Source organism: Bos grunniens, chromosome X (genome assembly GCF_055505025.1).
Source record: "Bos grunniens cultivar Pamir isolate PY7600 chromosome X, Bosgru_T2T1.0, whole genome shotgun sequence".
In the NCBI taxonomy this organism is placed as follows: Eukaryota; Metazoa; Chordata; class Mammalia; order Artiodactyla; family Bovidae; genus Bos; species Bos grunniens.
In genome coordinates this window covers 76,218,408-76,242,827 of record NC_141194.1, presented here as the reverse complement: position 1 = coordinate 76,242,827, position 24,420 = coordinate 76,218,408, and the positions used below count along the sequence as shown (strand labels likewise).

The following is a 24,420-nucleotide window of genomic DNA, read 5'->3' as shown; positions in this document are numbered from 1 at the left end:
AAAGAAATAAACTCATAACTAACTAGATATGACTTAGGCAAATAAGAGTCTAATGGGTCTGTACACACAAACTAATAACTCTTTATCTACCAAGTAGTATACAAAACCAGCTACTTAACTTACATCTCACATATAATGCTCTCTCACCTGATGACTGACAATCTTCATACCTTCGAGAAACTCTTCTTTCATCTCCTTAAAAAAAAAAGACAAATTAAAAACTGATTGAGTATAACAATTATCAATGGATCGCATCTACAAAATCTTACATCAATCACCATTCCTTTGATTAAACTTTTTGTTGTTGAGGTCTTCCACTCCCATAGATTAGATAATTTCACACACTGAAAGTAAGGGCTGCTTTGAGCATTCTTGGAACTACTAACTTATAGGAAAACCTTACTTTCTATATAAAACCTGAGTAGACATTCTATGAGGCCATCATCACCCTGATACCAAAACCAGACAAAGATATCACAAAAAAAAGAAAATTACAGGCCAGTCACTGATGATGGGCTTCCCTGGTAGCTCAGCTGGTAAAAAATCCACCTGCAATGCAGGAGACCCCAGTTTGATTCCTGGGCTGGGAACATCCCCTGGAGAAGGGATAGGCTACCCACTCCAGTGTTCTTGGGCTTCCCTGGTGGCTTAGATGGTAAAGAATCTTCCTGCAATGTGGGAGACCTCAGTTCAATCCCTGGGTAGGGAACATCCACTGGAAGAGGGCATGGCAACATACTCCAGTATTCTTGCCTGGAGAATCCCCATTGCAGAGGAGCCTGGTGGGTACAATCCAAGGGTTTGCAAAGAGTCAGACACAACTGAGTGACTAAGCATGTCACTGATGAACATAGATGCAAAAATCCTCAACAAAATTCTAGCAATCAGAATCCAAAAACATTTTAAAAGGATCATACATCACGATCAAGTGGGCTTGATCCCAGGGATGCAAGGATTCTTCAATATACCCAAATCAATGTGATATATATTATTAATAAATTGAAAGATAAAATCATATAATCATCTCTCAATAGATACAGAGAAAGCTTTTCACAAAAATCACCCATTTATGATAAAAACTCTCTAGAAAGTAGGTAAAGAAGGATCATACCTCAATATGATAAAGGCCATACATGACAAACCCACAGCAAACATTAATCTCAGCGGTGAAAAACTGAAAGCATTTCCTCTAAGACCAGGAACAAGACAAGGGTGCCTACTCTTGCCACTGTTATTCAACATAGTTTTGGACGACCTAGCCACAGCAACCAGAGAAGAAAAAGAAATAAAAGGAATCTAGATTGGAAAAGAAGTAAAACTCTCACTGCTTGCTGATGACATGATATTATACATAGAAAACCCTAAAGATGTCACCAGAAAATACTAGAATTAACCAATGAATATAATAAAGTTGCAGGATATAAAATACACAAAAATCCCTTGTATTCCTATGTACTAACATGAAAAATCAGGAGAAATTAATGAAACAAGCCCATTCACCACTATAACAAAAAGAATAAAATACTTAGGAATAGATCTGCCTAAAGAGACAAAAGACCTGTATGCAGAAAACTATTAATCGAAGATGACACAAACAGATGGAGAGATACAATGTGAAAATGATTATATTACCCTAAGTAATCTACAGATTCCATGTAATCCCTATCAAACTACCAATATATTTTTCACAAAACCAGAACAAACAATTTCACAATTTGCATGGAAGCACAAAAGACCCCAAATAGCCAAAGCAATATTGAAAAAGAAAAACAGCTGGAGGAATCAACCTTCCTGACTTCAGACTATACTACAAACCTACAGTCATCAAGATAGTACAGTACTGGCACAAAAACAGAAATATAGACCAATGGAACAAGATAGAAAGTCCAGAGATAAACCCATGCACCTATGGGCACCTTGTCTTTGACAAAGGAGGCAAGAATATTCAATGGAGAAAGGATAGTGTCTTTAATAAGTGGTGCTGGGAAAACTGGACAGCTACTTGGAATGAAACTACAATATTTCCTAACACCACACACAAAAATAAACTCAAAATGGATTAAAGACTTAAAAGGTAAGGCAAGAAACTATAAAACTCTTAGAGGAAAACATAGCAAGTACACTCTCGAATATAAATCACAGCAAGATCCTCTGTGATCTGCCTCCAAGAGTAATGGAAATAAAAACAAAAATAAACAAATGGGACCTAATTAAACTTAAAAGCTCTTGCACCACAAATAAAACAATAAACAAGATGAAAAGACAACCCTCAGAATAAGAGAAAATAATTTTAAATGAAACAACTGACAAAGGATTAATCTCCAAAGTGTATAAACAGCACATATAGCTCAATACCGGAAAAATGACCAATCAAAAAATGGGCAGAAGATCTAAACAGACACTTCTCCAAAGAAGACATATAGATGGCCAACAAACACATGAAAAGATGTTCAGCATCACTATTATAGAAATTCAAATCAAAACTACAGTAAGTGTATCACCTCACACCAGTCAGAGTGGGCATCATCAAAAAATCCACAAACAAATGCTGGAGAGGATGTGGGGAAAAGGGAACTCTCTTGCACTGTTGGTGGGAATGTAAGCTGATACAGCCACTATGGAGAACAGTATGGAGATTCCTTTAAAAACTAGGAATAAAACTATCATGTGACCCAGCAATCTCACAGTTCAGAAAGACACATGTACCCTCAATGTTTGCAACAGCAGTATTTACAATAGCTAGGACATGGAAGCAACCTAGATGCCCATCGACAGATGAATCGATAAAGATGTGGTACATATATACAATGGAATATCACTCAGCCTTAAAAAGAAATGAATTTGAGTCAGTTCTAGTGAGGTGGATGAACCTAGAGCCTGTTACACAGAGTGAAGTAAGTCAGAAAGAGAAAAATAAATACAGTATATTCATACATATATATGGAATCTAGAAAAATGGTATTGATAAACCTATTAACAGGGAAGGAATGGAGACATGGACTAGAAAATGGACTTGTGGACACAGTGGGAGAAGGAAAGAGTGGGATGAACAGAGAAAGTAGCCTCGACATATATATACTGCCATGTGTAAACGAGATAGCTGGTGAGAAGTTGCTATATAACACAGGGAACCAACCCTAGTACTCTGTGATTACTTAGAGGAGTGGGGTGGGGGGATGGGAGGGAGAAGAGGGAGGTGATATATGTATAATTATGACTGATTTGCTTTGTTGTATGGCAGAAACCAACACAATATTGTATAACAATTTTCCTCCAAATAAAAAGTAAATTAAAAGATTGGAAATGGGAGCTGTTCTTACTATGCAAATGAAAACACGACTCCTTGATTTATAATTAAATTATATTTAATTTAAATAAAAGAGTAGATATTTCTGCAGAATACCCTCAAAATTGAAGATGCTCAACAAATGACTGCTGAATGAATGAAACTGTGAAAAAATCAAGATAAATTAATGCATTTGAACAACAAAATTTTTCAAAATAAAGAATATATCTGGGCCATCCTAAAAATTAAGTAGGAATGAGATCAAATAGAAAGGGAAAAAATAACTTGATTAATTTACCTTTCATCATATACTTCCTAGAAGAGCACACCTGGATTTCTGTTCCTTTTCAAACCCCAATATCTTATTATTTGTGGTGTTAGTACAAAAGAGGAGGGACCAATTTTCAAAGGACATTCCTATTTAAGAAAAATTAAACTTTGAAGCTTCTCACTTATACAGGTAGGATATAAAATAAACCCTACTGAAAAAATTACATTAAGCAAAGTTCATTTTAAATAACACAAGATATGTGGTATAAAAATCATGGAAGTAACTTGAGATGAATCAGTCCACAGCAAAACATTTTATAGTATTAGCCAACTCATGGGGGGCATTAGCATAGCATGTATAATGACCTAAAGGCTAATCAAATATATGTTATGTACTTATCAGGTTAAAAAAAAATGACAGTGTCCGACCATATACCACAGCCCAGACAATAGGAACAATTGTTTTATTAACATCGAAGTCCTTAAGTTGAGTCTCAGGGAAAATTCCTTCCTCTTCCCCTACAATGACTTCCATGTACACTTCATCTGCTATTTCAGCACAACCTAAATTTTAGAAATAATTGCTTGCTTATAACCCCAAATATTTACTAAATGGGTAAAAATTTCCAAATAATTATCTTTTAAGATTTCAATTTGGTAAATTTAAAAATTATATTAGGCATTTGGGAGGCTATTGCCACCAGGAGACAATAAATCATCAAAATTCTTATCTTCCTCTTAGAACCTAATCCTATGAAAATGACTTTCAATTTATATAAAACATGTGTGCTTAAAATATACTGGCTGATTTTACAGTCCATTGGGCATTACAAATTTATAAGAAGAACTGTATTCCATAATTCTGGTTGATAATTCTTTGGAACTCAGAAGCATTTCCCATAGAATCAATTATGAGAAAGTGGTCCATGCTATCCTACATATTGTAACTTAAATGCAGTACTGTACATGCAATGAAAAAATTGTCAAAAATACTAGTAACTGAAGAATTAAAAATTAAAGAAATTAAAACTATATATATACATAGTTCACCCCACTCCAGTACTCCTGCCTGGAAAATCCCATGGATGGAGGAGCCTAGTAGGCTGCAGTCCATGGGGTCGCTAAGAGTCAGACACGACTGAGCGACTTCACTTTCACTTTTCACTTTAATGCATTGGAGAAGGAAATGGCAACCTACTCCAGTGTTCTTGCCTGGAGAATCCAAGGGACGGGGGAGCCTGGTGGGCTGCCGTCTCTGGGGTCGCACAGAGTCGGACACGACTGAAGTGAATTAGCAGCAGCATATACATAGTTATAATATAAAATGCTGATGCTCAAGGCTATGTGGACACCCATTAAGAGGCAGGATTTTCACAGACCTTACTGAAGACAAAAACATTAAGTTAGACATTTTAAAAATATAGTTAGTATAAAAGAATTTAAACCTAGAGGGTCAATATGTTTATTTTATGTGAAATAATCCACTTAGATTTAATCTGTTAAACAGAAAACTGGCTTGAATTCATGCTTTTCCTTTAATTCACACAGTGGTATTTTCTACTTATTTGAAAAATGTGGAAAAAATATGGGAGAAAAGTATCCCTCTCCTAGGTTTCCTTTCTTTCAATTAACCAGAAAGAGACACTAGTCTAAATTTTGCACATCCCCATGGAATTCTGGCATCAGCTAACTTAAGCTTCAGTCTCCCATCTTCCAGTATGCCCCTTCTTACTGACCAATGAGTAAAAAAGAAGTAAAGAATTTAGAGATAAAGTAGAAATTCTTTTTCTAATAAAGTCCTCTAGACTCACTTGTTTTTTGACATTTTCAGCTGTGGTATATTATTCGTGTTTGGGATTGGAATTCAGTTCCCTATGAATTCTAGAGAAGGAAATTTGAGCAGTGGGAATCATAGTGCAGTATAGGTAAAGCTAAGTATTGTCAAGGTAATGCACTCAAGGGGAGGCTTTTGCTCTACTACTACTACTACTACTACTACTACTACTGAGTTGCTTCAGTTTTGTCCAACTCTGTGAGACCCCATGGACTGCAGCCTACCAGGCTTCTCCGTCTATGGGATTCTCCAGGCAAGAACAATGGAGTGGGTTGCCATTTCCTTCTCCAATGCATCAAAGTGGAAAGTGAAAGTGAAGTTGCTCAGTTGTGTCCGACTCTTAGCGACCCCATGGACTGCAGCCTACCAAGTAGTTTTTGTTTCAGCATGGCAAGAAGACAGAAAAAGCCTTAGGAAAGGGCTGCATTCCTATACTGAGGTGAGGAGAAAGTAGGAAGAAAGTAAAATGTCTTTATAAGGAAATGTGGACTATGGTAGGAAAGGGAATGTCAGGAGCTTTTTTCACCCTGTGTGGTACTCAGCTCCAAGAAACCTTAAGCAGCAACTACTTGGAGATAATCAACAGCATAATAAGTAAAAATCCTGGTGGCTTGACTTGGAAGACTACTTACTCAGCCAATGCCTCAATAGCAGAAGGAAACAACCAGTTAGCCCTTCCACTGCTAAACTCAGAAAGCGGTCAGCAGTGCTCACTGCCATGTGCAAAGAACACTGGCAGCAGAGTTAGGCAGACATGAATTTAAATCCTACGTTCCTCATTTAATATTAGTTGACTGTAGGCAATTGCTTAACTTCCTTGAGCATCTTCTGGTTCCATTAAACAGGGATAATACCACCTACCTCAGAAATAAGTTATAAGAATTAAATGAGATAATATATGCAACATATGCAATACACACAAAGTAGATTCTCAGTAATTACCTACGTATTTTTGAGCTCTAGTAAAGTCAGGAACCATATGTTGCTGATCTCTGTATCCCAAGTATCTGAGACACAATATGTTTGCTCACTTGAACAATACACATATGCGTGAATAGTCAAAAGGACCCTTCCCTCTTAATTATAGCAAAGGGTCAGACTTATTTTATTGATATTTGCTACTATGTAGTGCTTAAATCTGAGATTGGTTTTTTTAGAAAAGAATGCATGATGTCTATGGATGAGTCACTACAGTGCCATTTTTTTCTTACTGATATCATCTTCTTCTTGAGAAGAATCTTTAACTGCCATGTAAACCATCTTCTCCCGCTGCATTCGGCTCTGGTCAAGCACTCCAGCTACAGAATGTCCATTGGTGTACTCACTCTCTGTGACAATTTCTGTTCCACCTTAAAAGTTAAAACATGTATCAAAATCAGTAAGCATCATGGAATAATTTCCTCCCAGGTGGCTCTAGTGGTAAAGAATCTGCCTGCCAATGTAGGAGACCCAGGTTCGATCCCTGGATTTGGAAGATCCCCTAGAGAAGGCAATGGCAACCTACTCAAGTATTCTTGCCTAGAAAATCCCACGGACAGAGGAGCCTGGTGGGCTATAGTCCCTGGGGTCACAAAGAGTCAGACATGACTGAGCACACTTTATATTATAATAAGGAAGATATATTATTTTCCTTTAGAAAAATACTCCCCCCTATATATTCTAACTGTCAAGAAATTATATAAATTTCACTTTAAATTATCAGTCATTACTAAGAAACAACAACATATGTGCAAAGCACTTTGTCTTTCACATGTATTTATCCATTTAATCCTCGCAATAATATTATTATAAGGTAGTTACTACCATTATGACCATTTTATGGATGGGGAAACTGACATAGAAGGAGGTTAAGTAATTCACCAAAGGTCACTTAAATGGTAGAACTAGGATTAAAATCCAAGCAGCCTGCCTCTAGACTACTCTTAAATACTCACAATTTCCTATTCTAAACCAAACTCCCTCCACTCATGTTTTGAAATCTCAACTGGAATCTTCTACATGTTTGGAAGAATCTAAGAATGATTTGTTCTGTACCATATTTATAGACAATTATATATATATATATAATTGTCTATAAATAGAATATTTATAGAATGGATATTTTAAATGGAATATTTTAAAATTATATATATATATATTACATATATATAATTTTAAAATATTCCACCCCCAAAGAAACCTATTAAAAAGTTGCACGTTGAAGGCAGTATTAGAATAGTTTCCAGAAAAGAAAAGTTCTAATTCCTAACCATTATAGCAATAAATTTAGTATTTATACCTATTTCAACATCATCTTCAGCCTCGGCCTTAAATATATACACTTTTATTACTTCTGAACCAAATCCATCTTCTTTAACATCTTCTTGTGAACCATCACTGCTGATTTTTAATGGTGTGTTCCCCATATGCTCTAATTTTTCCCCAACATCATCTACTGTAAAATATAAAGAGGAAACTATTTCAGCCAAAAAGTACCAGTGACATTTAGTGGGTGTTAAGCATTAATATTAGTGCAATGTGAAATAATGTGTTAACAACTTACCCACTGTATTCAATTAATAACCTATTATGCAACCATTAAAAGTGGTATAGTTTATGAAAAAAGAATTCAAGACAGATACACTACATGATCATAATCATATAAAAATCTAGTCACAGATTTCAATTTATATATATGTAATACTCTTGTATTTCAGCTTTAATTAAAATGATTTGTGAAAAAATTAAATAATCTTCCATCATGTTCAACATTTTAAGCTAAATCCTAACAGCAAAATTAATACCAAAAATTAGAACATAAAATATATAGTACTCATAAAATAAGCTGACATAAACAAGTTTCCAAATTAAGTAGCAGCATGTCTAAACCAATTAGCATATGAAATCTAGTATCTAAAAAAGAGAAAACACCTGAATTATCTTATAAAAAGGGCTTTTTAGAAATCATAAAAATAAAACCTTAGTAAATACTTTTAACTCCTGTTGAGTCAATGGAAGACAACTTCAAATCAGAAACTGTGCATTCTTCTATACTTAACCATTGTATGCTTTGCTTCAAAATCATCATAAAATCAACAATAATTACTTACACTTAAAGTATACTTAAAATTTTTGATTTTTTAAGAATAGTGTTTAGTTTCAAGTAAATATTGTGCACAAACAATGCAATGAATATACTATATTTACAGAGTTTGTTCTTTGGACATAAATATTAAACAATACATTCCCCAAAATATTAACGTCATATGCCTACCATTTTTTCATTTCAATGTTTGTTCTGTCCCTATAAAAACTGAAATGTAATCTAAGTTGATAATCTGCTCCTCCCTATTATATGTATCATAGTATCACATACGAAATAAAAAATCATGAAGTCCTGACTACATCTAAACAATTCCAGAACTACTGAAAACAGTGACATTTAAAAGTTTTTAACTCAGTACTCTTAAAAATATGTATTTCAGTTAAGATCTATATGGGTCAAAGTCTAGCCTTTACCTCAGTTTCAAACTCGATATGCGCAAATTCAAAAATATTCTTTTGGTCTTTCACAATGGTGAAAAACAACACATTTCAGAAATTCTTCCTACAATGTAAAGCTACTTTAACTTTGTGACTAAATATAAATGATTCCATAATATTTAAGAATTCAGATAGTTTACTGTCTATGAAAGAGAGCACCTAAATTATCAAAATAAATAGAAAAAAAAATTTTCATTTCATCATAGACCCTAATTCTATTACCACTTTTTTGGTAAACATTTTTTTTTTTTGACAATGGGGCAGGTTAAAATGAAAGAAAAAAGATGAAGAATCTGATATTGGTTTAACAATCTCTCTTTTAAAATACGTTGAATAAAACAATGAGATCTTTAAAAAAAATTACAAGAGTCAAGTAATAAGTCTTCAGAAAAAAAAGTACTTTCTCATTCTTAGAAATAAAAACATAGAATATTAAAAATTTTAAAAGTGTCCAAAATATGAATTTCTTAGGTTGGAATAATTTACAGTAAATTAATGAAAAAAATAGTCTCATGTGATAAATACTATTTTATACACTTTAGTGGTTTAAAGTGACCACAGTTCCTCCTACAATCAACTGAATTAAAACTGTAATTCACAAAATTAAAGCTCATGAAATGAAATAAGACATTTGTCTGGTCACTTCTCAATAGATCTGTACCATAATTTCACTTTAAATATTGAAATTACTGTTGCTATTCTGATTCCATTCATACCTTTCCTTAATGTCCACAGTTTAATGTGTACCTTATTTTCTACTTAGATTCCTCAGAATGAACAATTTTGAAATGTACTGAGTAAACTTGTTCTGTATTTTATGTTCATAGAAGATGATAAAGTTATTAGATATGTTAGTGTACAGTTTTAGTTTTAGAGATAAACTACCAACTTCAAGATTTATTCTATATTCTTCATTACAGAAAGTACAAAGTTAACAAAGACTTAACAGGCAATCAACAGGCTTTAGAGATAGATTCTAAGTCTTTTCTTAATACAGATAATACTCAAAATACCTAAAATTCAAGCTTAACCTTTTTGTTTGTTATAAGGTTTACAACATTCAAGTCCCACAGTGTTGTTTCTCAGTCTACATGTCATCCCAGCTAGTAATAAGTGGGTAATATTTTACACAACACAGAATTCTACTGGTGCTAAATATAACATTAAAATAGTAAGGTGCATTATTTACCAGTCCCCATAAACTGTGGTATCATTCAACATTCTTCTATAGACCATTGGTACAATTTGATTAAAATTTCATTTTAGTAAAATGTATGATATAATATTCCTTTAAAAAACTAAGTAGGCTTTTTAATGCACCCCTTTCTTGTTACATCTACCAAAAAATTAATATGGTGAATATGATATTATCAGTATAGAGTACAGCTGACTCTTGAACAATGCAGGGCTTAGGGGCACTGAAGCTATACACAGTTGAAAATTATATATACCTTTAGAGTTGGCCCTCCATATCTGTAGTTCTACATTTGCTGACTCAATCAACCTCAAATTATGTAATACTATAGTATATATTTATTGAAAAGAATCCTTGTATTAGTGGACCCACACAGTTCAGACCTGTGTTGTTAAAGGGTCAACTATATACTGATGTACCACAGGAATGGGATAAGGCAATGTATAATGGATCCAGAAGGCAATGGCAACCCACTCCAGTACTCTTGCCTGGAAAATCCCACAGACTGAGAAGCCTGGTAGGCTACAGTCCATGGGGTCGCAAAGAGTCGGACACGACTGAGTGACTTCACTTTATTACACAATGATGAAACAAACAAAAATGAATAATAATTAAATTACAAAGGTGTTCTACTCCTATGTGTATATATCGAAGAGATCTAAAATCTATGTGCACAAAATCTTGTACATGAATGTTCAGGGCAGCATTATTCACAACAGCACAAAAGTGGAAACAACCCAAACGTCTATTAACCAATGAACTGATAAAATATATATCCATATAATGAAATATATGGATATAGTCATCAATATATAGGAATGAAGGACTGACCCATGGTACAACATGGATGATCTTTGAAAGCATTATACTAAGTAAAAGGAGTCACACACAAAAGGCCATATATTATACCATTACATTTACATAAAATGTTGAAAACAACAAATCTATAGAGACAGAAACTGGATTAGTGGTTGCCTGAAGGGTGAGTGGACTAGGGGAGTGACTGCTCAAGGGCATGAGGATTTCTTTTTGGGGTAAGAAAAAATTCTAAAATTGATTATGGTGATACAATTAATTCTGTGAATATATGAAAAATCACTGATGAACATCTCAAATGAGTGAATTGTATGGCATGTGAATATCTCAATAAAGTTGTTATATTAAAAAATGCAAAGGTATTAACTTTTCCCTTTTATCCCTGAAATTGGTGAGGTTTCATGATATCTCCCATAATGACCATACCAATATATTTTTCTTTACACAAAACTATTTTCCTGAAAGAAATAAAAACTGATTTTATAGATAAAAAACAACTTTGAATGCATTATATTGGTTGATTATTTAAAGGACTCTCCTTTCTCCAATGAAGTTTTTCATAAAGGAAATCATCACCCACAAGTGTCTTATGGGTGTTAGGTATTTTTAAAGAAAACACCTGGGACAACTTTAGACAGATACAGTTATCCTATATTAATTTCCAAGTTACTTAGCACAAGTGGAATAGCCTAACTATCTGTTAAGATAAAGAAATTGTGACATTTGGTCTGAAAGTGGAAAAAACTTAAGATGTACCTCAGAGACTGAGAGAAGACAAACTCTCTACCACTAAAACCCAGCTGCTGATGAGATTTCCTTATAGGGATTCAGGAACAAGATAAAAGTCTGTTTTAAGTTCTCAATTTTATTTCTTAGAGTAGTTGAAGATATCTTGGAAAAAAGCCAGAGAACTTTTAAAATTAACATTGAGGCCTCTCAAGACAATTTATTCTTCAACTTCTGAAGATTTAATGGTCAACAAAACCCAAGAGGTAAAAACATGAATTAAAGATTAAGAGATGAACAAAAAAAAGGACAGACTAAATCAAACTAGAGTAAAATAAAATAAATGAAAATGGTAAGATACAGTGATCTGGGTGGTGAGAAAATAAACGATATAAAACATTTCATTTTTGTATATCCTATTTTCTACAATAAAAATTATTTATGTTTAAAAGGTATTTATTTAAAAATTGTTAGTTTCTTTACTAATGATTAAGGAGGTAATTAATCTCCAGTCTGAATTCCCCTAAAATGACCCCACAGCAGTTCCAGTATTATTTGAGTAACACAATGTTCCTTATAGTTATCAGTCTATTAGACTAGAAGGACAGAAGTCTTTTGCACTTGACACATATGGTAACATAAAGATAAATATTTTAAATTAAAATAGTCTAGAAAGTTAAACTTTTGCAGAAACAAATCACAGAAGATATGTTGAGATATGACTATTCACAATACATATAACGTCTAAATTTTAGACCACTTTAATACCAAAGAGTTTAATTTGACAAGTATCCTTTTAAAGGCATACTGAATTTGTTTTGGTACAGAAAGACTTTCGACTTTTGCCACACCGTTTTAGAAAACCATAATCACAGTTTTGCTTTTTTAAAAAAAAAAATGTCAGGTTAAGATGTAAATATGGAGCTGCTTTAGTAATCCACATCAATTGAAAAAGAATAATAACATTTGCACAGTCTTTTAGTGGCTTAAATTATTCGCTTCAAAACAATATAAATATTCACTTTGAAGTGCTTATAGAGGAAAAAAGTTAACACATCAGACTTCAGAATCATATTTACAAATTAAATATAATTTGCTTTTAGTTTTAAATTCACTGATACACATACATAACATACAATCATTTTATATATACATACACATATTCTACCTGTTAATTCACTTCTCAATCAACCATTTTTTATTTAAAAAAAGAAAAGAACAAAAATCCTCCCTTGAAAAGTGAAATCGTCATCTAATCTTTACTCCTTCTAGCATGATGCTTTCAAATTTTATAAGGAATAGATCCACTTCTTCCTCAAGCTCCACCAATAACTTATCATAAGATTTCTATTATTGCTGCTATTCAGGCAAACCTACCACTTGAAATGAGAACAAGATACTTCTATCTTCTTCATTCAGGTAGAATGTCTTAAGAACATCATAAAGTCAGGCTGATATAAATTTGTTTTAAGTATTTTGCATAGACTATACACACACATAAACAGACAACAGAAAATAAACACAGGCAGAACTGTAGAATACAATCTGAGTTGATTATTTACTTTTCAAGTATTTAATTAGAAAAACTAATTACACATTTCTTAACATGTTATGCTTAAATTCCTAAGCAAAACTGAAATGCCAACTCCACTATCTGTCAAATTAAAGAGAAAGCGGTGGTTGCATACAATTACCCATTTTTAAATACATATATTTACCATTAAAATTTTGTGTCATTTAATGTTCTTTTTGAACCTTCCAAATTCATACTTTTATTCTAAGATATTAATAAATTGCATTAATTTACTCCATTGTGGGTATGAATTTTCAGAGTAATTTAAAAACATGAGCAAATTCAAAAACCATCTGAACAACACAGCTTTGAAAAAAATTATTTTTCAAAAAGATTACCCCCATGACTTTTATTGAACACATCTCCCATCCCAGAAAACCTGTTCATGTTATACATAAATAAATTTCTACCAAGTAATTATGGAACTTAAATGTCACTTACAAGATATCATTAAGTAGTCTTCAGAAGTGCTCTTGACATCATCATCATCATCATCTTCAGTTTTAATAGTAACTGTAGAACCAGGAACACCACCAGCTGCTTGAATCACAGTTTCTGTATCTGAATTAGTTACAAGAACCTCCTCTGAAACCATTGTGGGAGAGTCAACTCCTGAAACACAATCTTGGACCACATGTTCCAAGTGTCCATCAGGACCAGTAACAAGATCAGCCACAAAAACCTGCTCAGGTACTCTAACAGTTTCTGTAATTAGCTCAGACGTCAAGATGTGATCACCATCATCTTCCTCTAAGTCCTCTTCAATAGCAACATCAGCCTCAAGTACAGCTTCAGGAACAATTACACCTTCTGTTACTACATCAGTCTCAGTGATGATATCAGGCCCATGGACAACTTCAGCTGCAAGGCCATGATCAAGAGTTATCCCACCATCTGTGACAACATCAGAAACTAATACAGCTTCAGGAACTGAAACAACAATATGGTCTCCATCGATATGCGCAGTACCAGTCATTCCAGCAACTACAATACAAATTATCCAAAGAAAGTAATCTTATTAATTAAAAGTATTTATATATCAGATGACATAAAATAGTTTTTAAATTAGAAATAGTCCTCGGAAAATTAGTATTTTAAAGAACCACTGATAATTAACTGCCGTAAAAACCCCCACCAACCAGGAACTGAGGGGGAAGTGAAAGAAAATAATGTTAGTAAAATCTAAGTTAAAACCTTAAAAATAATATACTTTATTTTGAAGTAAAACACAAAAGCCACAGTGAGATACTGAACAGCTAAAAAAAAAGAAATAACACCACAGGTTGGTGAGGATGCAGAGAAACTGAATCTCTCATATGTAATGGTAGCAGCCACTCGAAAATCATTTGGCACTTTCTTACAAAAAACATGTGTACTTACCAATACAACCTAACAATTGCACTCTGCAGCATTTCTCCCATAGTTACTAAAATATGTTTACACACACACAAAAAATGAATATCCATAACAACGCATAGTAGATATTATTTCTAGTAGCAAAAGAAAAATACAACTCAAATGTTTACAGCATGCAAATGATTGGTTAAGCCATCTTTGGCACATCCTCACTATGGAATACTACTCATCAACAAAAAAGGGACAAACTATTGATACATTAACAACCTGAATCAGCTGCCAGAAAATTGTGCTGAGTGAAAAAATTCAATTACAACATACAATATACTGCATAATGTATAAATGGAGTCATTTATATAACATTCTCAAAATTCTAAAAGCATAGAGATGGAGTATAGATAACAGTTGCCAAGGATGGGGGTGTATGTGAATATTTTGGTATAGCACATACACGGTGATGGACATCATAAATACATGCTCACTGTGTATCTTCACTGTGGTGGTGTCTATACAAATCTATGCTATGCTATGCTAAGTCACTTCAGTCGTGTCCGACTCTGTGTGACCCCATAGACGGTAGCCCACCAGGCTGCCCCGTCCCTGGGATTCTCCAGGCAAGAACACTGGAGTGGATTGCCATTTCCTTCTCCAATGCATGAAAGTGAAAAGTGAAAGTGAAGTCGCTCAGTCGGGTCCGACTCTTAGCGAACCCATGGACTGTAGCCTACCAGGCTCCTCCGTCCATGGGATTTTCCAGGCAAGAGTACTGGAGTGGGGTGCCATTGCCTTCTCCAATACAAATTTATATATGGAACAAAATTGCACAGACCCATATACACTCACACACACACAAGTGGTGAAAACTGAATGAGGTCTGTAGTCTAGATAACAGTAATGCACCAATGTTAATTTCCCGTTTTTAATATTGTACTAAGATGTCACCATTGCAGAAACATATGAGTAAAGCGTTTATAGGACCCTATACACTAGTTTTTCTATTTCCTGTGAGTCTAGCATTTCAAAAAGTTAAAGTTAAACTAAAAAGGACACAAAACCATGAAAGGTTGCTAATACGTTAAATTGAGTTAATAAAATATGACAGCTTAATACATTAGACAATACGTATTATAAACATGAAAGTCTCTGAACTTCTTTAAAATAAAGAAGTTCAGAGACTTAAAAATAAAGAAGTTCAGAGACTTCTTTATTTTAAAAATGGAAAGCATCTTTTAACATCTGATTTGGGGAGAAGAAAACTCATTTTAGATAAATATTTGGTTTATTTTAAAAAAACACACAAATAGACTCTGAATTGTATTAAATTCTAAACTAGTAAATTGTAGGAATAAAGCTTTAAATAACATTTATCTTGAGCAGCATGGTAAACGCCAACTCCTACCCTCTTGTAAATATTATAAGAGTGTAAAATTCCTTCACAAGTAATTCTGTTACATTCTGCCTCTGAAGTGATGCAGTAAACAAATTAATAGTTTATGGACCAAGTTATAAGAAAATTACCTACAAGAATCCAGTACAAAGCCTTTTCTACATAATGATCACTTTCTATACAGTAATAATCTGAAAGAGTGCAATTTGTTACATGATTCACTACTATTAACCAATTCATTATGGAAGATTGCTGGTAAATTAGGATGGAGACCAGTGAACACATTAAAAAATAAGGTGAAAAGGCAAAGTTACTTTTCAACCCTTCTGAAGTTTTCTCACTATTCTCAAATTCTCACCGAAACCACATTACCCAAAAGGACACAGCCTCAACCTTGAAAATTAGTAGACAAAGGGAGTGTGTATAGAATAAGAACTTTCTACTCACTTTTTACTCCACTGGTCATTTTTGTAGACAGGGAGACGGTGAGGGTTCAAATTTAGTATTCAACCAGACTGAAAATGTGTTTTTTAGCAAGGAAAAATTAAATGCTAAGCCTATAAAATTCACAGTACTGAAATTCTATGTATATGAATGACAACATTAATACTGTATAAAATTTTTTCATAAATTAGACTTAAAGTGCGGGAAATTCCATTTATTTAAGAACACAGCTAGAAAATAGTTTGTTTCCTAAAGGTAGACACTAAAGAAGGATGGAAGGACAGAATAATGCTAGTGCTGGCTTGGGTTCAGATTAACCTGTTTGGGAGGATTCTAATAAGATGGAATAAGTGCTTTTCAGTTTACCTAGTTTTTACTCTAGCAGGAACTTACATGTTAAAATAAATCAGATATAAACCAAAAAAATCCAAACATGCTTGTTTACCCTGAACTAAATAATTTAAGAATCTTAGACCAAGAATTGATGAGTTCCCACAGGGTACTGGCAGAAATTCAGACCATGATCCAAAATGCTTTTCATTAAATTCTGCTCTTTCCTCTTATCAACTCATTTGAAATTCCACTGAATTGCTAGACAAAGTTATTTATTTTAGCTACACATTAGCTATATTTATTATTGAATATTATGCACCAAGTAACTCAGTATTTTACATATAATATCTCATTTAAGCCTCAGAACTATGAAATAAGGGGAGTGTTATTATCTCCACTTTAAACACAAACAAACTACAGTTTAGAGAGATTAAATAAGCTTGCCCAAGGTTCAAGCTGGGAACTGAATGCATTTTTTTTTTACTCTAGACTGGCTTTTTTAACTTGCCTAAATGAGGAAAACAGAATTTACTTACTCTAGAGACTGATTTTTAAGAAATTTATAGGGCTAATCAAGTGAGTCACTACTAAAGGAATAGATTGAAAGAGAAAGAATAAAAAGACCTACCATATAGTGACTTATTTAAAATTCAAGGCATTTAGTAAGCAGCATTAAAAGGCATTAAAATTTTATCTCGCTAGGTAGCAAACTATAAACAATATGAAAAAAAAATCTTTTAAAAGTGTGAAATCAATTAGATGACTTGATAACAGTTAAGAAACAAGTCATTATTCCAAGCATTTCCCTTCTTACTAAAGTTGCTTAAATGTGAATAGCTGAATTTCACCAGAAAGCATAATATTTGGTATTTTGGGGGTTTGTCTTGGGCCACCACATACCACTATTTTGCTACTAAGTCTCAAAGCAATATGGGCTTCCTAGGTGGCTCGGTAGTAATGAATTCACATTTGATCCCTGTGTCGGGAAGATTCCCTCAAGAAGGCAAGGGCAACCTACTCCAGTATTCTTGCTTGGTAAGTCCCATGGACAGAGGAGCCTGGTGGTCTACAGTCCATGAGGTCACAGAGTTGGACACAACTAAGCAACTGAATACACATGCACACGCACGCTCAAAGCAGTATGGACTTTTTTTAGCAATAAAATCTTAAACAATTAGATTCAACAGCACAGATTCCAAGGACAACTATTATACTGAGACATGCACAAGTTATCACATAAAGCATACTATTGTAAAATTTAAAGTATCCTTGAAAAGAAACTGGTCCAATAAATTTCTGAATTAAATTAATAGTTCAGACTCAATATAGTAGCCATTTCATACCAACCAAAAACAGAGAATTTAGAGATTCTATACCACATAGTGTGTTTACTTAGCTAGCTCTATCTATGTATGCTACACTCATGTTTCACAAGTATCATTAATTTCTGGGTTTGTAGATATCTAAGTTTTTAAGCTAGCAAAAATTTAAAGAGAATGTATCTAATTTCTAATCAAATTTTAGAATTTGGAAACCTTAGTATTAGATATAAGGGATTAATTAAGCCTCAAGACAGCAAGGAGGAAAAATGCAAAGAAAGCTAAGAGGAACACCAAGTAAAAATTCACCAGCACCAGACATTTTTCCAATCTTTGAAAGGAATCAAGCTTTGCTTGCTAATGCGCAACTTCTTCAGGAGTGCGGATGGGAGGGATTTCTGGGACTGTATCAGATGCCATAGGGTAAGTAATATTTTGTATAAAATGGACAAAATACTGTATTTCTTCCATAAAAAATCTTATTTTGCATCATTTATTTTCAGATTCCAGATATAAAAGATGTCATATAATATTTCTCCTTCTCTGTCTGACTTCAGTCACAGAGACTCACACACTTAAGAGAATGAACTTATGGCTGCTGAGGGGGGAAGGATGGGGGCAAGGCATAGTTGAGGAGTTTGGAATGGACATATACACACTGCTGCATTTAAAATGGATAACCAACAAGGACCTACTGTAAAGCACATGGAACTCTGCTCACTTGGCAGCATGGATGGGAGGGGAGTTTGGGGGAGAATGGAAACATGTATATGTATGGCTGATTCTCTTTGCTGTTCCCCTGAAACTATCACAACATTGTTAATTGGCTATACCCCAAAGGAAAAAGTTTAAAAAATACCTTATTTTTAAAAGGTAAAAAGTTAAGATTATACTTAATATATACTTAAAATATATATACATATACTGAAATATATATTTCAGTATATAAAATAATATATACTGAAAATTATTATAAACTTATTATACTGAATTTCAAGTGTTCCATAATTTGAAAAACTTATCTCTTGCAAGGTATTCACAAAATTCTTTTTAAAATCTCTTACACCTCAGTCTTTTGCCTTCTTCTAGAGTTTATTCACATACTTTTTCCACCTAAAATCACTTCTAGGTCATCTATAATCAAAAAACTCACTTCTGACTCTTTAAGCAGAGTAAATCCATGATTCCTTTTTGTGTCATCAATTAACTACAACTCCTACCATATTAAATTTGGAGAGGACATTTAATGTTATCTAGCCCAACCCACTCATAAAAGTGAATTAAGTAATTTGCCTAAGTTTATATAGATAATTAATAAGACTGCCAAGACTAGAATCTAGTTCTGAGTCTCATTACAGTGGGCTTTACAACATGAGACAAAATAACATATTCAACCATATTATCTAAAAATAGTATAGCCTTTTCTTAATTGAGCAAAGTATCCTCTTTGTAGTCTCCCATTTCTAATTGTATCTTTAACATTCCACAATATCTCATGCTTCTGTTTACATTTTATCCCAATTTACCATTTGTCTCTTCTACACTCACTTTGATCTTTTGTGTAAGTCTTACCACTCTATCACTGCCACTTATACTTCAGATACCTCTCTCTTCTATCATTCAGACTGACCTTGCCCAAATTCAGATTATTTGCTGTTAAGGGTGTCTTATCATTTTCATCAAAATGACTACTGTTAAGAGGCCACTGAAAAATCTCGTCACAAAAATAGGGATTTTTTTTTTTCAAGAAAAGAAAAAGGTAATGCTATCAGTGAGAACTTTCTAAGTATATGGCATCAGAATACAATTAATCATCTAGTGCAAGATATTCCTCTATCACTATATAAGCATCTAACTTCTTTGAAATGATGAAAGTACTTCCATTTCCAGCTTTATTAACAATGCAACTTAAAATGTATTTTATATTTTAACATTTTCTAACATGAGAACTACTGTAAGTATTTATATAAACTGTTTTTCATTTCCAATGATGTATTACCACTATATTCCAAGTTTGCTTACTTCAATCTACCCACAAAATTATAAGAATGATTTTAACTAGACTATTGACACATAGATTTACTTAAATAAGCCCTACAAATGTATTTTCCTGGCAAAGGAACAAGTTTTCATTGTAATTCTCCCCTTCCCCAATAGAGTTTTGATATTTAGTTACAAATAAAAAATACAACAAAGAAAATGCTTTACCAAAATCCTGCATAATCATGGTATGGGCCATTCTAGAGTCTGATGTGTGCAATCCAAGACTTCCACCACCTGGATCCATACTTAGTAAAGTTCATTCACAAATCTCTGTAAAAGAAGTGTTTTTTTAAAATAGTTTAAATGCATTTAGGTCAAAGTCAATTGTTTTGAGAAAAATGCAATTGAAAATGTGCCTCTCAACCAGGTGTGCAAATCTCATTACAAAGGAAAACAAAGCAAACAAACAAAAGAAACCTTGTTTTATGCTTTATGTGACAACCATAAATAAAAGAAGGGTCAGTGGAAGTAAACCAAAGATAATGGAGAAGAAGCACAAAGGGTGATGAGCCACAGGGAAGTGATAGACGCAAGCAAAAGAACAAAATTGTAGTATTGAGGTTCCAGTTAAAATATAGGTTATTAAAAAGGAAGAAAAAGAACAAGATGACAACAGACAGTAGTTGGGGTATTTATACATTACTAGAGGACTCAGGTGTCTAGTATTAGTGCATTTCATCCAGTGGCTCTCATCCATTTCTTCCAGACCCAGCTCAGCCCTGCAGCGTAGCTCTGCAGATAAACTTGTGTTTCACCTCTGGCTCCCGGGGTTCTACTTATAATGAAAAATGTTCTATCCCAGTTTCCCTGGAGTTCTTTGAGCCAGTAAGGACTTCTTGCCTTACTCTACTACAATCTCTTGGCTCACAGTTTTGAGGACTCATGAAACATGACTGCTTCCTAAATGTAGTAGAGATAAGATCAATCACATACAAACATTTAGCAAATTGTTTCTTTCAGAATAGCTTTTACTTGTCAATTTTTTCATTAATAATTAATAAAGCTATACTAGCCTCATGCTAGTTTTGGAAGCAAGGGCTCAACCTATTTCATTTCAAATGATTTATACTATATTTAAGATCAACAGATAGTATGGAACCTAAAATTAGATTCTGTTACTTAATGTTATTTCTTAAAACTATATGTATACTTTACTCTCAGATACAAGCTTCTAAGCAAATCAACCAAAAAATCTGTAAATTTTATAGAACATTTCCTCATTTTTAGTTAGAAATGTTTAATAGACTTGGCTTAATCTATTCTTAAGTACAGGAGATCACTAAGATTTTTTTTTTCCCTTGCCTCAAAGTTCTATAGGTGTACAGAAGGCAGGAAAGTCTCACAGAGTAATCTTTATCAACATTTGAGTCATGTATCTCAAAATCCTACAGCAGTAGGTGACATCTCTGTATATTACAATGATTCAAACAAAATTACTTTATGTGTGAGCACATTCTGAGCTGTATTTCTGTTATCTTTTTTAAACACCACATTGTTTTCTGCCTTCAAAATGAAGTCAAGAGAGTTCACAAACTACCTGGGTCTTCAGAGAGAGAAATTAAAATGCCATAATTACTTATTTCCAACATTTAAAACAGTGTACTATTTTAAATTTAATTAGAATAAATGCTTTATCACATAACCAACAGAACAATTACAAATGCCTTTAAAATGTTTTAAACAGTTAATTTTGCTTAATTATTAAATAAAACATGAAGTAATTTGTTAATCACCTTAATATGAGTATCCTGAAGAAACTGTAGATTTTCTTACATATTGTAAAATAAAATCTGCAGCATTTTGTTTTTGTTATTTTTCCTTCTGAACTACGTTATTTTCTTTGGAAGAACGTTCTTTTTACCTATTGTAAAAATACATTCACAATTAGATACCTTAAAACATTTTAAACTGAATCTCTGACACAACTTGAGAATTTTTCTTTACACTTTAATGTACAGGGTGAGATTGGGAAGGATTCATATGCTCAAAACCGTTAACCTAAAAAGCAACCAAAGGGATTCCAACAGAAATAACTACCTACAACGTTACTTCACTTAGAATCCAACCGTCTGATTAAGCCAAAATCTTTCCTAAAGCATATTTTAAAAATCACTAGCAACATTTTATTTTGGAAAGTAAAAGAGAACCAACCAAGGGCAAGCTTTATTCTTGCCAAATCCATAGGAAAAAAATCTGCACTAGTGTTCAATGAAGTGTAAAAATTTTAACACAGTGCAACTCTTACAGGAATTATCACACTTTAAGAATATCAAATAAACTGGACCACCTTTTTCCCCATATAGAAAGTTTCAATAAGATCAATAACGAATGGGGTATGAGAACAGCAGTGTGTTAGGATTCAGTAGCCAGGCTTCTCAGTATTCTGAAGAGCATATTTCACATCCTTATTGAATGGAGGTAACCACCAAATACTCTTCAAGAAAACATCTTTCCCTTAGTTTATGTGGAGCAGAAATCACAGAACAAAAATCAAAGCAAAACAAAAAACAAACAACCCCCCCCCCCCACCAAGCACACATTTTACTCTCATTCGTCTTCTCTGAACAGATTATTCAGGGCCTAGCTTCTAGATGATGTAAATAGGGTGAGGGACAGGAGAAAAATCCTAAGGCGGCAGAACAAGAGAATGTGAAAGTAGTATAAGCAGAGATAGGAGACAAAGGAGCCCTGGCAAGTAGCAGTATTGCAGCTTTGGACGCAACCCTCTTCCCGCATCAGTCTCCCTTTCCCACGACCACGCCAAGTTTCAATCATTCTGAGCAGAACGCACACACGTGCCCTCCCATACATTACCCATCTCCCTGGATCTTCAACCAAATGAGAACCTTCGCAGTGGAAAGGCAGAAAGCGAAGAGACAAGAATACCCTTTCCCCTCCTCCCTCACTTGGTGCAGCAGTCGCCACCGATACTACCCACGCTGTGCTGCCCAACCCCTCACCATCCTGCTCCCTTTGCCCCGCTACACGGGAGACGGCGGCAGGGAACCAAAATGGTGGTGTTTTAGCAAAGGCGACAGTTGCCGCACACGGCCCCCACCCCCACCGCAGGCTCTGACGGCTCCCTAGCCCCTAAAATGCCCGATTCGGTGCCACCCTCTCGCAAACGCCGTTATCCCTCGCGCTTTCCAAGGTTACCAACCGCTGCTGGCGGGGACGGGGGCGGGAGCGAGATGGGGGAAGTGCAGCTGAGAGGAATGGGGGGGGGGGTAGTGTCGCCGAGAGAAAATGCCAGGGGGCCGCCGCATTCTTCACCGTTTTGTTTTCCGCCATTTTCCCGTCACCCTAAACCACCGACGGCCTCCACGACGGCTCTAGCCCCCGCGGGCTGTGGCCTCGGGGAAAAACAGGGCAGCTGAAGGAGAAGTAATTCTCTCAGTTCCCCCAGCCACCCGCTGCTGAGGAGAAACACTGTCTACCCGAGGGGAGGGAACGCTTAGGGACTAGACGCCACTTCCATTGTTCCCGTCGCCCTACACTACGCGCTGGGTGCGAGCCTCTCCTCAACCGAGCGACACTGAGAGCAGCCGACCCAAGTGCCTGTACTCTCTCCTCAGGAGTCTCCTTACCTGCCGCCGCCGCCGCCAGTTGGATTCTGACCGCGCTCCGGATTTCTGCGGGGGGCGGCAGCTGTGGATCAGCCAGCTCCTCACATTCGGGTTTCCGAGGTTCCGCAGCTCGAGCCAATCACAAGCTACTCTGCGTCTGGGAGGCGCGCCGCCTAGTCCTGTTTTATACCGCGCCTGACTTGCTGAGGTTGCATTACGTCACGCTCCCCTTGCTGCAGGGTAGGGGGCCGCGGGGGGGAGCGCGCAGGCGCGCGCGATCGATCGAGAAGCCCGCGCTGGGTTTCTGCCCGGAGACCCCGCGGACTTGCGAGTCGAGGCTGTAGCGCCGGGCGAGTCTCAGTGCGCAAGCCTGGATCTTGGCGCGACCCTGAGGTGTTTCCGTGGGGAGATGTTTTGTTTTCCAGGGTTTCTAAAGGAGAGGAAGAGGGAGAGGTGGGGAAATCAATATGCGAATGGCCATCCACTGAACCTCTCGTAGATGTTGAATAAGGTTTAAAAAAAACCAGTCCTACCCTCGAGGATTTGACCAGTTAGGTTGACCTGAGTGATAAGAAGTATGTTTCCCCGAAATGAAACCCTTATGTATTTTGCAGTTTCCCTCCTTCATTCTTTTTATATTTCCTCGTGAAGTCGCTCAGTCGTGTCAGACTCTTTGTGACCCCATGGACTGTAGCCCACCAGGCTCTTCCATCCATGGAATTTTCTAGGCAAGAGTACTGGAGTGGGTTG

At 35.1% G+C, this 24,420-nt stretch overlaps 1 protein-coding gene across 6 annotated transcripts in view; it reads right to left on the bottom strand.

The window, feature by feature from the left end:
- ZNF711 (ZFX family zinc finger ZNF711) overlaps positions 1–24,042 on the bottom strand; it is a 28,594-nt gene extending 4,552 nt beyond the window's left edge. The window contains exons 1-8 of one of the 6 annotated variants that reach the window (XM_086387996.1): positions 23,692–24,042; positions 21,838–21,965; positions 20,270–21,004; positions 13,664–14,206; positions 7,669–7,824; positions 6,602–6,739; positions 3,986–4,120; positions 148–195 (exon numbers count right to left, since the gene is read on the bottom strand). In XM_086387996.1, coding sequence (XP_086244122.1) covers positions 148–195; positions 3,986–4,120; positions 6,602–6,739; positions 7,669–7,824; positions 13,664–14,206; positions 20,270–20,348 — 1,099 coding nt within the window. In that variant the 5' untranslated portion in view covers positions 20,349–21,004; positions 21,838–21,965; positions 23,692–24,042. Of the gene's footprint in view, positions 1–147; positions 196–3,985; positions 4,121–6,601; positions 6,740–7,668; positions 7,825–13,663; positions 14,207–20,269; positions 21,254–21,837; positions 21,966–23,691 lie in introns of those variants that run through there. The other 5 variants (XM_086387994.1, XM_086387993.1, XM_086387991.1 and 2 more) reach the window with 5 other exon arrangements.
- Positions 24,043–24,420: the final 378 nt, after the last annotated feature.